This window comes from Macaca fascicularis, chromosome 2 (assembly GCF_037993035.2).
Source record: "Macaca fascicularis isolate 582-1 chromosome 2, T2T-MFA8v1.1".
NCBI lineage: Eukaryota > Metazoa > Chordata > Mammalia > Primates > Cercopithecidae > Macaca > Macaca fascicularis.
The window spans coordinates 41,598,373-41,614,095 of NC_088376.1; the positions used below are offsets into that span (position 1 = coordinate 41,598,373).

General features: G+C 40.7%; 1 protein-coding gene across 4 annotated transcripts in view; it reads right to left on the bottom strand.

Annotated features, from left to right (window-relative positions):
- PIK3CB (phosphatidylinositol-4,5-bisphosphate 3-kinase catalytic subunit beta) overlaps nt 1–15,723 on the bottom strand; it is a 186,546-nt gene that overhangs the window by 101,911 nt on the left and 68,912 nt on the right. For all 4 annotated transcript variants that reach the window (XM_005545910.5, XM_005545909.5, XM_065539991.2 and 1 more), the window contains 2 exons: nt 10,263–10,449; nt 5,824–6,049 (listed from right to left, as the gene is read on the bottom strand). In XM_005545910.5, coding sequence (XP_005545967.1) covers nt 5,824–6,049; nt 10,263–10,433 — 397 coding nt within the window. In that variant the 5' untranslated portion in view covers nt 10,434–10,449. The remainder of the gene's footprint in view (nt 1–5,823; nt 6,050–10,262; nt 10,450–15,723) is intronic.

Sequence of the window (15,723 nt, forward strand, 5' to 3'; positions counted from 1 at the left end):
CAAGTAGCTGGGACTACAGGCACATACCACCGTGCCTGGTGTGTTTGTTCTATTTTTTGTAGAGTGGGGTTTTGCTATGTTGCCCAGACTGGTCTCCAAATCCTGGGCTCAAGTGATCCACCCACCTCGTCTTCCCAAAGTACTGGGAATAAGCCCCCACGCTTGGCCAATGTGATGTTTTGATACATGTATACATTGTGCAATGATCAAATCTGGCTAATTAGCATATCTATCACCTCAAATATTTATCATTTCTTTGTGAAGAGAACATTTTAAAATTCTCTCATAGCTATTTTGAAATATACAATACATTATTATTAACTATAGTCATGGTGCTATGCAATAGAATAGGGGTAGGGGCGGTTTTGGGATGAAACTGTTCTACCTCAGATCATCAGGCATTAGATTCTCTCTCATTAGAGAGATCCCTCTCATGTGCAGTTCACAATAGGATTCTTCGCATTCACACTCCTATGAGAATCTAATGCTACCACTGATCTGACAGGAAGCGAAGTTCAGATGGTAATGCTCACCCAACCCGCTGCTCACCTCCTGTTGTGCGGCCTCGTTCCTAACCAGGAACGGGGAGCAGAGGAGAACCCCTGCAATAGAACACCAGAACTTATTCCTGCTGAAACTTTGTATCCATTGACCAATGTCTCCCCTTTCCCAGCTCAACACACCCCTTTATCTGTCCCCAACTGGCCCTGGTAACTACCATTCTACTGTTTACTTTGAGTAGTTGAACTTCAGTGTTCCACATTTTAGTGAGATCACACAGTATCTGAAGGTGACCCTTTCTGACATAGCATAGCAGTTCACACATTGCAATAAAACTATGTTTACTTATCCTCATTTCCCACTGGATTGTCAGGTCTAAGCAAAGACCATATCACCCATAGTCACGGTAAAATTTCAAGTATAAACACTCAATACTATTGAACTGCAATCACTAATGTTTTGGTAATATTTTTCAATAAATTATGAATAAGGGACTCTGTTCGTGTAACTGTTAGAATCACATAAAAAATAAAGCTTTCATTTATTCCAGACTCACTGAATCCCAATCTCTGAGCATATTCATTTTAAGAAACTGATACAACCTAAATTTGGGAACCACCATAAAGATCTCTTAAAAACAGAAATTTTACCAAAAATACGAACACTTTGGGCTAAGTAATTTAATTTTAAACCTAGCTAATACCCTACATACCTTCTTATAAGAGAATCTAACAGCAAAGCTTAAATTTTCCTTAAGACTACTGTAAAATTTACAATCAAATATAATTTTTAAACTAAAAAAGTACTGAATGAACAATTTATTCATACTAAAGAGGGTGTTAAAATCCTACAGAGTAGGCCGGGCATGGTAGCTCACACCTGTAATCCCAGCACTTTGGAAGGCTTGAGGCGGGCAGATCGCTTGAGGTCAGGAGTCGAAACCAGCCTAGCCAACATGGCAAAACCCCATCTCTACAAAAAATACAAAAATTAGCTGGGTGTGGTGGTGCAATCCTATAATCCCAGCTACTCAGGAGGCTCAGGCACGAGAATCACTTGAACCCAGGAGGCAGAGGTTGCAGTGAGCAAAGATCACGCCACTGCACTCCAGCCTGGACAACCAAGTGAGACTTTGTGTCAAAAAAAAAAAAAAAAAATCCTACAGACTAGCTATTTCCCTCACTTAAGGTATACCACAGGTTTAGATAGGTCAGGAGAAATAAGGGAGTTTACAAATATGTTTTTCAGAATGCTAACAAAATCCTCTGGTTACAATTATTTTACTGAGTGTTTGGAGAAATTAATATAGGGGTGGCATACACCTTACTGCAGAGAACAAACAGAACTCAACAGCTCTGTAAATAATTATTTGGAATAAACACAGGAAAAAAAAGATTAGCCACATCATCTTTCAGGAAAAGGTATTTTTAGCCTAGTCAGGGCAATTACATCTCTAAAGGTTCTACTGTTTTCTTTGGAGAGAGGAAGCAGCAACCTTGTTCCTAAGGTTAAACTGAAATAATTGTTTATTGTTTTCCCAGGAGGCATGGCCTCATCAAGCCCTGGTCATCACTGACAAATCAGCAACTGCAAAAATTGACTTGACTTCTCAAGTATTAAAAGTGAAAATTCATTCTTAAATACTCAACTTACTCAATTTCTTAAATAAATGTTAACATTTAAATTTGTGTATATAATCAAAATGTCAAAGAATACAAAAATTAGGCAGGTGTGGTGGTCCCAGCTACTCAGGACTACAGCTGGAGTACAGGACTCAGGACTAGTAGCTGGGACTACAGGTCCCATTCCTATAGTCCCAGCTACTCAGGAAGCCAAGGTGGGAGAATTGCTTGAACCCGGGAGGCGGAGGTTGCAGTGAGCTAAGAAGGTGCCACTACACTCCAGACTGGGTGACAGAGTGAGACCCTGTCTCAAAAAAAAAAAAAATTAAATTCATTAAATTCTAATATAGCTTATACCCCTACACTATGGTAGGTAAGGTTGCCAGGTTAAAAAAAACAGTATGCGCAATTCAATTTGAATTTTAGATAAATAATGAATATATTTTTAGCATAAGCACAGCATATGTAATATTTCAATCTTCAATATTTTTATTTTCCATATCTGGCAGGCATAGGAAGAGGTAATGGTGGCCAGTGAATCCATGTTTTGGTAAGTGTTGAGAAGGAGGTAAATTTCAAAGAAATACCAATGCCTTGAAGAAACTTGGCCCACGTCCTAGGTAACATAGTAAGATTCCAACTCTATAAAAAAAAAAAAAGAAAAAATTAGCCAGACTTGGTAGCTTGCACTCAGCTACTCAGGAAGCTGAGGTGGGAGGATCACTTGACCCTGGGAGGCTGCGGCTGCAGTGACCCATGGCTATACCACTGCACTCCAGCCTGGGTGACAGAGCAAGACCCTGTCTCAATTTAAAAATAAAAACAAAAACAGCCAGGCGCAGTGACTCACACCTGTAATCCCAGCACTTTGGGAGGCCGAGACAGGCAAATCACCTGAGGTCAGGAGTTCGAGACCAGCCTGGCCAATATGGTGAAACCCTGTCTCTAATAAAAATAAAAAATTAGTTAGGCATGGTGGCAAGTGCCTGTAATCCCAGCTACTCGGGAGGCTGAGGCAGGAGAATCGCTTGAGCCCGGGAGGCAGAGCTTGCAGTGAGCCAAGACCATGCCACTGCACTCCAGCCTAGGCAACAAAGTGAGACTATCAAAAAAATAAATAAATAAATAAAAATAAAAGTAAAAAGGCCAGCACAATGGCTCACACCTATAATCCTAGCACTTTGGGAGACAAAAGCAGGTGGATCACTTGGGCTTAAGAGTTTGATACCAGCCCGGGCAACATGCTAAAATCTACATGGGCATGGTGGCATATGCCTGTGGTCTCAGCTACTCACGAGGCTGAGGTAGGAGGATCACTTGAGCCTGGGAGGTTGAGGCTGCAGTGAGCTGAGATCACACCACTGCACACCAGCCTAGGTGACAGAGAGAGACCCTATTTAAAAAAAAAAAAAATCAAAAAGAGCTTGGCATACTCTGTGGTACTTTTTGGATTAACAAATATTTTAGCTTCTCTAAAAATCAATGTGGTTCTGGTTTGCTTTCTAACATTAGCATGAAAATACAGAAAAGCTAAGTATTTTAATCCACAGAAACAAAAACAAATAAAAGACTTGAAATACACACAATTTAGGCTGGGTGTGGTGGCTCACGCCTGTAATCCCAGCACTTTGAGAGGCCGAGGCAGGCAGATCACGAGGTCAAGAGATCGAGACCATCCTGACCAACATGGTGAAACCCCGTCTCTATTAAAAATATAAAAATTAGCTGGGCGTGGTGGCGGGTGCCTGTAGTCCCAGCTATTCAGGAGGCTGAGGCAGGAGAATTGCTTGAACCCAGGAGGCGGAGGTTGCAGTGAGCCGAGATCACGCCATTGCACTCCAGCCTGGGCAATAGAGCAAGACGCCGTACCAAAAAAAAAAAAAGAGAAGAAGAGAAAGAAATACATACACTTTATTTAAAAGAAATACATCAAAATATTGTCAGTCGATATACTTGTCCTGGATGATAAGACTACAAGTGGTTTTTTATTCTTTCTCCTCTTCCATATATTCTTCAACTTTTTATGGGCATGAGAACAAAGGGAAAACTTTTTATAATGGATAAAAATTCAAATTCTATAAAAATCTTTGGGCCAGATGCTGTGGCTCTGAAGGCTGAGGCAGGCAAACAGCTCAAGTCCAGGAGTTTAAGACCAGCCCAGGCAACATCCTGTCTCTACTATAAAAAAAAAAAAAAAAAAAAACTAGCTGGGCATGGTGGCTTGCATCTGTATGTAGTCCCAGCTACTTAGGATGATGAGGTGGGAGGACTGCTTAAGACTAAGGGTCAAGTCGAGGATGAAGTGAGCCATGATCGCCCCCACTGCACTCTAGCCTGGGCAACAGGGCGAGACCTTATCACCAAAAAACAAAAACAGAAACAAAAAACAAACAAAACAAAACACACCTTTGTAGCTCTAGAAAACAGAAAGGAATACTTTCTAATCAGGTCACTAATATATAAGAAAAAATTCTGTATGATATATAACTATAAACTTGTTAATTGGGAAAATTTTTATTGCCAAAAATAAACTAGCCATCCTCTGAAGTAATCAAATATTTTTAAATATCACAGTATCACTTAGTAAACCAACAAGGTTCTATTCTAATGCACTCAGAGGGAGTAGTCCCACAGTATAATCATTAGCAAGCCTGAATTATTAGAGGTTAAGATCAAAGAATAGTATGTTAAAGGGGATGGTACTATATTATCCTATAACAGTGAATCTGATCAATACTGATACCCAATCCAGATACATAAACCTCCAGTGGATTTTCTGGTTTTGTATTTAATCTGCAAAGTCCCCTCCTCAGTAACCCTTTTAGTTCCTAATTCAAGTCAGTACCTTCTCTAAAGCAAGATATTTATATACCATTAGCCCCGAGACTCCTAATATTATATAGCAAGAGAGACTCCTCCAAGTTCCTGATTGTGTTACTCACAATTTTCTGTGGAATAAATTTGCAAGGAATAATGTGGACGTATTTCCTGACTCTCTACCAAAATAACTTCTACTTAAAGATAATTTCAGTTAAGAAGTAAAATTTGTCAATAACTTATTTATGGAAACATCAAACAGCTTAAAGTCTTGGTTGGCATAGAGAGTTGTGTATAAAATATGTTCACTCTATAGGAGCAGTTCATAAGAAACTAAGGATAATGTCTCCCTTAGTGAAGGACTTCTCAAACAATCTGAGGTAAAGCAACAACTTTTTTCCTTCCAATCCATCAAAGACCAATATTTTTGTAAAATAAAAATAAATCAGCCATGCACAGTGGCTCATGCCTGTAATCCCAGCACTTTGGGAGGCCAAGGTAGGAGGATCACTTGAGCTCAGGAGTTTGAGACCAGCCTGGACAACACAGCGAGACCCCGTCTCTATTTTAAAAAATTAAATAAATAATAAATCCTTAGACAACAAAAACATATATTAAACATAAGTCCTTGGATGCTATGGCAGTATCATATTGCTAGAGGGGTTTCTAAACATTTATTCTCAAACTCTATACTTACCTTAGCTCAAACTGGCAACAACTTACAGATCAGCAGTGGTCCATGGACCACACTTTGAAAAGCAATGTCTTAAATATACTTACTACGTGTGTGTGTGTAGATAGATAGATAGATAGATAGATAGATAGATAGATAGATAGATAGACAGATAGATAGAGAATTCATACTAAGAATTTTTAATATTACCTTTTCCTATAAGGACTCCAATTTTTGAGTCTAATTTTTCCCCTGGGTCACAACTTCTTGTCACTAATTTGAGAACTGGAAGAAAAGGTCTGACATCACAGAGTCTTCGTGTTTCATCTTCAAGCTCCTCATATACAGCAGTCTGGTTCACACATGCAAACATATAGGAGTCAATATCCATAAGGAGGTTGAACATTGGGTAATTGTGAACTTGCTTCCATAACATCTATGAGAAAAAATAAGAAGACATTTTCTAGAATGGAAACACTTGCTCAAGTGTACAAAGATATAACGATATTCACTGCAGCACTGTTGGTAAAAATAAACTATGAACAAATCAAATGTTTAGCAATAAAGGATTGGTTAAATGAATTACAGAATATTACAGAACTGTAAAAATAATAGAAATATATACAGAAAAATAGAAAAAATATAAATTCATTCTGAAATGGAAAACCATACCAAATATTCAAGTTTTCTTAAAATAGCAAATTATAAGAGAGTATATATGGTATTATCCCATGTTTGTAGGGTAATATTATGGCATAGTGCACAAAAAACGCATTATAAATGAAATTACTGGCTGGGCATGGTGGCTCACGCCTGTAATCCCAGCACTTTGGGAGGCCGAGGCGGCGGATCACAAGGTCAGGAGATCGAGACCACGGTGAAACCCTGTCTCTATTAAAAATACAAAAAATTAGCCAGGCGCTGTGGCGGGTGCCTGTAGTCCCAGCTACTCAGGAGGCTGAGGCAGGAGAATGGCGTGAACCCGGGAGGCGGAGCTTGCAGTGAGCTGAGATAGCACCACTGCACTCCAGCTTGGGCGACAGAGCGAGACTCCATCTCAAAAAAAAAAAAAAGAAATTACTAAAAGCAAATTATCTATGACAAGACTCAATGAAAACTTTCATATTTCACATTCCTGTGAAATATTTCTTTTTTGATCACTCCTGATCAAAAAAAATTTAAATGTAAAGTATGTATCATACTTCCATACAATATTTATTTTTGTCCAGTATTCTTTTCTTTTATCAGGGATAAACTTACTAACACTGTCCTGTCAGAATGATAATAATCAATTTCTCAACATCTCTTTCCATGTCTCCTGGATGACATAATATAAAAGTTCACCACACAAAAACAAAGAGGGACTGCATATTTTATCAACAGCCAGTACAAAAGCTAAGAGCTGAAAATAACAGACCCGAAGTAAAAATTGTGGCCAATCCTCAGGTTAGATTCAGTTACATAAAACATACAGGAGAAACTACAAGCAACCATAATAATAAAAATAGGTAACTTTTCATTCTTAAGGCTCAAAATAGTAAAAGAAAATTAAGAAAAAAAGGTAAACTGAACTTCACCAAAATTTAAAACTTCTGTACAGCAAAAGACATTATCAAAAGAATGAAAAGGCAACCAACAAAATGGGACGTAATATTTGCAAATCATATCTATCTGACAAGACATTAATATCCAGAATATATAAAGAACTCCTACAACTCGATAACAAAAAACAAAGTTTAAAAATCAGTACAGGGCCGGGCGCGGTGGCTCAAGCCTGTAATCCCAGCACTTTGGGAGGCCGAGACGGGCGGATCACGAGGTCAGGAGATCGAGACCATCCTGGCTAATATGGTGAAACCCCGTCTCTACTAAAAATACAAAAAACTAGCCGGGCGAGGTGGCGGGCGCCTGTGGTCCCAGCTACTCGGGAGGCTGAGGCAGGAGAATGGTGGGAACCCGGGAGGCGGAGCTTGCAGTGAGCTGAGGTCCGGCCACTGCACTCCAGCCCGGGCGACAGAGCGAGACTCCGTCTCCAAAAAAAAAAAAAATCAGTACAGGTCTAGAAAAGACAATTCTCCAAAAAAGATACAAATGACCAGTAAGCACATAAAAAGATGCTCAACATCATTAGTCATGAAGGAAATGCACATAAAAACCACAATGAGGCTGGGTGCAGTGGTTCACATCGGTAATCCCAGCACTTTGGGAAGCCATGGTGGGCAGATCACGAGGTCAAGAGATCGAGACCATCCTAGCCAACATGGTGAAACCCCGTCTCTACTAAAAATACAAAAATTAGCTGGGCATGGTGGCATGCACCCAGCTACTCAGGAGGCTGAAGCAGGAGAATCACTGGAACCCGGGAGGCAGAGGGTGCAGTGAGCCGAGATCGTGACACTGCACTCCAGCCTGGTGACAGAGTGAGACTCCGTCTCAAAAAAACAAAAAAACCACAATGAGATACCACTTCACATCCATTAGGATGGATATTATTAAACACACACACACACACACACACACACACACACACACACACACACAAAATATGGGCATGTGCTTGTTGTCTCAGCTACTTGGGAGGCTGAGGTGGGAGAATTGCTTGAATTCAGCCAAGAGTCTGAGTTCAGCCTGGGCAACATAACAAGATCATATCTCTTAGACAAACAAAAAAAGGAAAGAAATAAAGGAAGGAAGGAAGGAAGGAAGGAAGGAAGGAAGGAAGGAAGGAAGGAAGGAAGGAAGGAAGGAAGGAAGGAAGGAAGGGAGGGAGGGAGGGAGGGAGGGAGGAGGGGGAGGGGGAAGGGGAAGAGAAGGGGGGAGGGAGGAAGAAGGGGGAGGGAGGGAAGAAGAGAGGGAGGGAGGAAGAAAGAAGAGAGGGAAGGAGGGAGGGAGGAAGGGACGGAGGGAGGGAGGGAGGAGAAAATAGCATGTGTTGGCCAGTGTGTAGACAAACTGGAACGCTGTACACTGCTGGTCCCAACATTATATGGTGCAGCCACTGTGGAAAACAGTGTGGCGATTCCTCAAAAGTTAAAACATAGAATTACCACTGTGAATCAACAATCACACTTCTAGGTATATACCCAAAAGAACTGAAAGCAGGAATTCAAACAGACATTTATACTCCAAAGTTCAGAGCAGCATAATATTCACAATAGCCAAAAGCTGGAAGCCAACCCAAATGTTCAACAACAGATAAATATACAAAATGTGGCATATACATACAATGAAATATTATTCAGCCATAAAAAGGAACGAAACTAGGATATATGCTACAGCCGGGCGCGGTGGCTCAAGCCTGTAATCCCAGCACTTTGGGAGGCTGAGACGGGCGGATCACGAGTTCAGGAGATCGAGACCATCCTGGCTAACACGGTGAAACCCCGTCTCTACTAAAATACAAAAAAAATTAGCCGGGCGAGGTGGCGGGCGCCTGTACTCCCAGCTACTCGGGAGGCTGAGGCAGGAGAGTGGCGTGAAACCGGGAGGCGGAGCTTGCAGTGAGCTGAGATCCGGCCACTGCACTCCAGCCTGGGCAACAGAGCCAGACTCCGTCTCAAAAAAAAAAAAAAAAAAAGGATATATGCTACATGGATGAACTTTAAAAACATTATGCTATGTAAGCCAACCACAAAAGGATAACTATTTATTGTATGTTTCCACTTATATAAAGTACTTAGAATCGGCAAACTGGTAGAGATGGAAAACAATAAAAATAAACAGGAATTGAGGGAAGGGGCAGTTATGGGTATGAAGTTTCTGTTTGGGATGACGGGAAAGTGCTGGAAATGGATACTGGTGATGGTGGCACAGCATTGTGAATGCACACCTAAAAATGTCTAAATAGTAAATTTTAGGCTCTGTATATTTTACAATAAAAAAGGAGATAAATGGTTAATCTAACGTGAAATACAGCCATAGGACTCCATACTTGTCACTGGTGACTATAAAAATAGGTGCACCATGAGCCTATGAGATGCTTAAGTCAATTCTGTATTTTCTTTTTACTTCAAGGATCACGCCATTTTAGAATTACAGTCTCTCTGAAGAAGCAGCTCGGAAAGGAGTTACAAGGCTTGTCCAAAGTCAAGAGTTTTCAAGGGTATATCATAAATATGTTTTCTTAAAAATACCATAACTCCTGATTTTCACATTGGGTTCAGCTTTTTGAAAAACATTAGAGAGAAAGTTTAGAAAAACAAGTTCATGTATATGCTGGTTTTTACAAATTAATGGTGCACACGAATTTACTTTAAAAACTAATGCAACAGAAAAGGCAAGCCAGCTGAGGGAAAAATATCTGGTGAACAGCAGAAAAGTCTGACTTCCCCCAAGAGTCAAGGAAAAGGGGAAGAGAAGAAAAACAAGACAAGAGAAAATGAACCAAAAATCACATTTTTAAAAAGTGTGACAAGCTCAAAGACAGTAATTTCAAAGACTTGAACTTAAAAGAAAATCTTCTTGACAGTTTAAATAACCCAAACAAACATTTAAAACTAGCTAACGTAAGCTAATTTTTCTTAATTACTATCACTTCATTACTATCATTATCACATAAAATTTACATTAACATTTTCTATTATAGAATGATATTTCCCCCTAAGTGACATAGTATGCTAAACACACAGAAAATATACCTATTAACATACCTGCTTAATATAAGAAATGGTAGCTTCCCGAGGTACCTCCAACTGGATATAAATCCCAGTGGGCAAAAGGAAATCCACAGGTATGGAGCCATCAGATGCTATCTGTGAATCCACCGCCCAGATGTCAAGGATGTCTGCCATAGCAGGAGGCATTATGAAACTGAAGCACATTCATAACCACGGGGCCCTAGAAATCAGTAATTAAAAGACAGCAAAACAACCATCAGCCAAATTTTATACGAAGATATGATAGAGACCACTAATCTACAATTAGTCCTTAGATTTCAATATAGCCAATAATGTAACAGGAGGCCAATTAAATAATGTGACATTTAAAAAAGTCAGCAGAAATAAATTATTTAAATACACTTTTATCACTTCACAAATTATATATATGTACATCATCCAATCCATACCAGCAACTAAAGGAAAAAAATTATTCATATATACACACACACACACACACACACACACATATATGTATACACACATACACCACATTGATTCAAATTCAACATAAAAACATGACATCTGAATAAACTGTAGGCTTAAGGATTACAGGTCCTAAGAATTTTAGTTAACCACCACTCAACAGGTAATTTTCTCCAAACTTTATTTAGAAAGTATTAGCTTCTTAGGCCGAGTTTTTCTCTGCAAATTCCAATGAAAATTACAATCAAGAGGGCCCTCTCTCAACAAGGACAATTTTCTTTCTTTCTTTTTTTTTTTTTTCTTGAGACGCAGTCTTGCTCTGTCGCCCAGGCTGGAGTACAGTGGCAAGATCTCGGCTCACTGCAAGCTCTGCCACCTGGGTTCACGCCATTCTCCTGCCTCAGCCTCCCGCTTAGCTAGGACTACAGGCGCCCGTCACCACGCCCGGCTAATTCTTTTGTATTTTTAGTAGAGATGGGGTTTCACCGTGTTAGCCAGAATGGTCTCTATCTCCTGACCTCGTGATCTGCCTGCCTCGGTCTCCCAAAGTGCTGGGATTACAGGCGTGAGCCACCGTGCCCGGCCAACAAGGACAATTTTCTATCAACCTCATGGCCCATCCCATAAGCATTAAAAACACCAAATCCCTCAAAACAGATGACAAGGCCCCTTGTGCTATTTCTCTGGCCTATTTTTCTTGTTCTCCCATCACTCTACAGCCCAAGACTGGTGTCACAGTGCCTTCTGCGTTCCTGCTGCTAGACCTATGTTCTCATGGGGAATAAACTCCTCATATCAAAACAAATGCACTATCCCAACAAATGCACCCTTTAATAGAGCCATTTAAGTCTTACCTATTCCTTAAGGGCTTCCTTCAAGTAGATACAACAATAATAATTGGAAGAACATGAGCGCCGAAGTTAAATGAATCAAGGTTCATTTAACAACTATGCAATTAATGAAAGTGTCATATCAGAAGAGACAGGAGGCCAGGCACAGTGGCCCATGCCTGTAACACCATTACTTGGGGAGGCTTAGATGGGTGGATCGCTTGAGTCCAGGAGTTTGAGACCAGCCTGGGCAACAAACAAGACCCTGTCTCTACAAAAAATACAAAAAACTGGCCAGGCATGGTGGTGCGTGCCTGTAGTCCCAGCTACTTGGGAGACTGAGGGAGGAGGACTGCTTGAGCCTAAGAATCCAAGGCTGCAGTGAGCTAAAATAGTGCCACTGCACTCCAGCCTGGACAACAAAGTGAGACCCCATCTCAAAAAAATAAAAATTAAAAAAAATTTTTAGAAGTTCTTTTGCTAATAAATGGAAAATGAATAATAAATTAGAAAATCACAATTTTGCAACCGCTAATGAACTAACAGATCTAGGCAATGATCATTAATGGATGCTAAAGACATAAATAATAATGTTAAAGGAGAAGAAACTTTACAACATGTCTGTGTCTGTCTTGTTGACACTACAGGAATCCCCTGATCTAAGCATCACTAAAAGTGGGACTATCAGACATTATGTGTCTCCTCATGAAATGCAATAGTCAGTACTTACCATTCACACAAAACAAAACTGAACTTGAATCTAATCAAGTCTTTAGATCTAATCAAGTCTTTAGATCTATGTGCCAGTTTACAGGAAACAGAGAAAGAAGTTAAATACTTCAAGGAAGCAATCAGTCAAGTAGAGAATGTGGCATCTTCAATAAAACAAATGATATGATTTCCCCAGCTAATCAATAACAAGAAGAGGAGGAAGAAGATGGTGGAAGGACTGTTAAAGAATTTAAAAAACACTTAGGAGACACAGCCAAATCCAATGTTAGCTGGAACAAATCAACTATAAAAAACTATCTTGGTCAGGCACTGTGGCTCACGCCTGTAATCTCAGCACTTAAAGAGGCAAAGGCGGGTGGATCACAAGGTCAGGAGTTCAAGACCAGCCTGGCCAATATGGTGAAACTCCATCTCTACTAAAAATACAAAAATTAGCCAGGCATGGTGGCAGGCACCTGTAATCCCAGCTACTCAGAAGGCTGAGGCAGGAGAATTGCTTGAACCTGGGAGGCAGAGCTTGCAGTGAGCCTAGACAGCACCACTGCACTCCAGCCTGGGTAACAGAGCAAGATTCCGTCTCAAAAAAAATAAAAATACAAAAATTAGTCAGGGGTGGTGGTGCGCACCTGTAGTCCCAGCTACTCGGGGGACTGAGACAGAAGAATCGCTTGAACCAGGAAGGCGGAGGTTGCAGTGAGCTGAGATCACGCCACTGCACTCCAGCCTGGGCGACAGAGCGAAACTTCATCTCAAAAAAAAACCAAACAACTATCTTTGGGCCGGGCACGGTGGCTTACGCCTGTAATCCCAGTACTTTGGGAGGCCAAGGCGGATGGATCACCTGAGGTCAGGAGTTCAAGACCAGCCTGACTGACGTGGTGAAACCCCGTCTCTACTAAAAATACAAAAAAAATTAGCTAGGCAGGGTGGTGCATGCCTGTAATCCCAGCTACTCAGGAGGCTGAGGTAGGAGAATCGCCTGTACCCAAGAGGCGGCGGTTGCATTGAGCAGAGATTGCACCACTGCACTGCAGCCTGGGCGACAAGAGCAAAAATCCATCTCAAAAAAAACCCAAAAAACAAAAAAGCAAAACTATCTTTGAAATAATATGGAAAATTTAAATATGGATTCATTGTAAGCTCCTTGAGGAGATATAATGTTTAGTGGTCTTACTTTTAGCCATGCTAAGATTGATCAGAGAATTCATGTATTGTCAGCATGCTTTTTAAAGTACTGTTTCTTACCACAGTAATGGAAAGGTCTCTATACTCAGGAACTCTTAACCAACAAACTTTCATAAACACGAACAAAACTATGCAGTCACTACACATGTTATTAAGGCACTAGTCCTAAAATTAAGCAAATCACTTCAGAGCAGCCTTTGAATATTTTGTGCAGGAGTTTCTCAATCTTGCAAGTAATAAGCATTCAATAAGTATCTGCTGAATGAAAACATGCTGTATTAACTTATAAAGACCACACTTTGCAGGGCCAGGTGGAGTAGATCAGCCTATAATCTCAGCACTTTGGGAAGCCGAAGCAAGTAGACTGCTTGAGCCCACAAGTTTGAGACCAGCCTGGGCCACATGGTGAAACCTTGTCTCTACTAAAAATACAAAAAAATTAGCCAGGCATGGTGGTGGGTGCCTGTAATCCCAGCTACCAGCGAGGCTGAGGCAGGAAAATAGCTTGACCCCAGAAGGTGGAGGTTGCAGTGAGCCGAGATTGCAACACTGCACTCCAGCCTGGGCAACAGAGCGAGACTCTGCCTCAAAAATAAAATAAAATAAAATAAAATAAAATAAAATAAAATAAAATAAAATAAAAAGAAAAACCATACTTTGTTTATATATTCAAATACTGCCATGCAAAGCTAGAGGTGGAAGCAGCTACTGAACAAGTCACTCAAGTACTATGTCTAACCAAGAGCTGCCAACAAAAGCTAGGAGGAGAAACGAAAGTTAATATGTATGTATGTATGTGTGTACATATGTATGTATGTATTTAGAGATGGAGTCTCACACTGTTGCCCAGGCTGGAGTGTAGTGGCGTGATCTCATCTCACTGCAACTTCCGCCTCCCAGGTTCAAGCGATTCTCTGCTTCAACCTCCTGAGTAGCTGGGATTACAGGCGCACACCACCACACTCGGCTAATTTTTTAATTTTAATAGAGATGGGGTTTCACCACGTTGGTCAGACTAGTCTCGAACTCCTGACCTCATGATCTGCCTGCCTCGGCCTCCCAAAGTGCTGGGATTACAGGCATGAGCCACCGCGCCCAGCCTAAAAGTTAGCATTTAAAATTGAAGAGGGTTTATGAAACATCAGCCATCTGTCACAGAATTAGAATCATAATAAACCTGTACACGCCCCTGGTTTCTTCAACACAGATTTTTGTCAAGACTCTCAGAACTGAAACCAAATCACCCAATTAATACAATACTAATAAAAGAGCATGAAACTAGAAAAATAAAACTCTGGGATCTCACCCTTACCAGACGGCTGGAAATGGTAAGGCATCTGAGGCATAGTGCCCAGAGCAGCAATCTTTTCAAAGAGACTGACTGTATCTCACCAGCACTCCCATCCTATAGCATCAACTTCCAAGGCATAAAATTCTAAACTTCTAACCATTAGAGAAAATGTGTTAAGGTAGACAAAAAAAATGTCTTGATGAAATTATTATATCTAAAATGAATTTCGAGGCTAGGAGTAGTGACTCATGTCTGTAATCCCAGCACTTTGGGAGGCCAAGGCAGGAAGATTGCTTGAGCCCAGGAGCTCAAGACCAGCCTGGGCCACATAGTGAGACTTCATCTATCAAAAAAAAAAAAAAAAAAAAAAAAATTAGCCAGGAGTTGTGGCATGCAGCTGTGGTCCTAGCTACTAGGGAGGCTAAGGCAGAAGGATCACTTGAGCCCAGGAGGTTGAGGCTGCAGTGTGCTGTTAATTGCACTACTGCACTCCAGCCTGGGCAAGAGAGTAAGACTATGTCTCAAAAAATAAAATAAAAAATAAAATGAATTATGAGACAGGGCATGGCAGCTCATGCCTATATTCCTAGCACTTTGGGAGGCCAAGGTTGAAGAACTACTTGAGGTCAGGAGTTCGAGAACAGCACAGGGAACAAAGCAAGACTCTAATTTAAAACAAATTGAATTATGAGAATGAATTCATGATTGGGCCCCTACTTTCCTTCTTCTCTAAATCTGTCATTCAACACACAGGATCCTTAGTCCAGTCATGCTGAACCACTGGTACTTGCCAGCATATCCCACATTCTCTCCTGCCTCCTACTTTAAACAGATTATTCCCTCTCCCTAAGATGTCCTCAGCTCCATATTGCCTGACCAAGTCTTATTCTTCTAGATTCCTGGAAACCTTCCCTGACACTCCTCTGTGTGTCTCAAGCACCCAGGACATATCTGTGACAGCACTGGAGCACACTGTATTAAAGCTCACTGT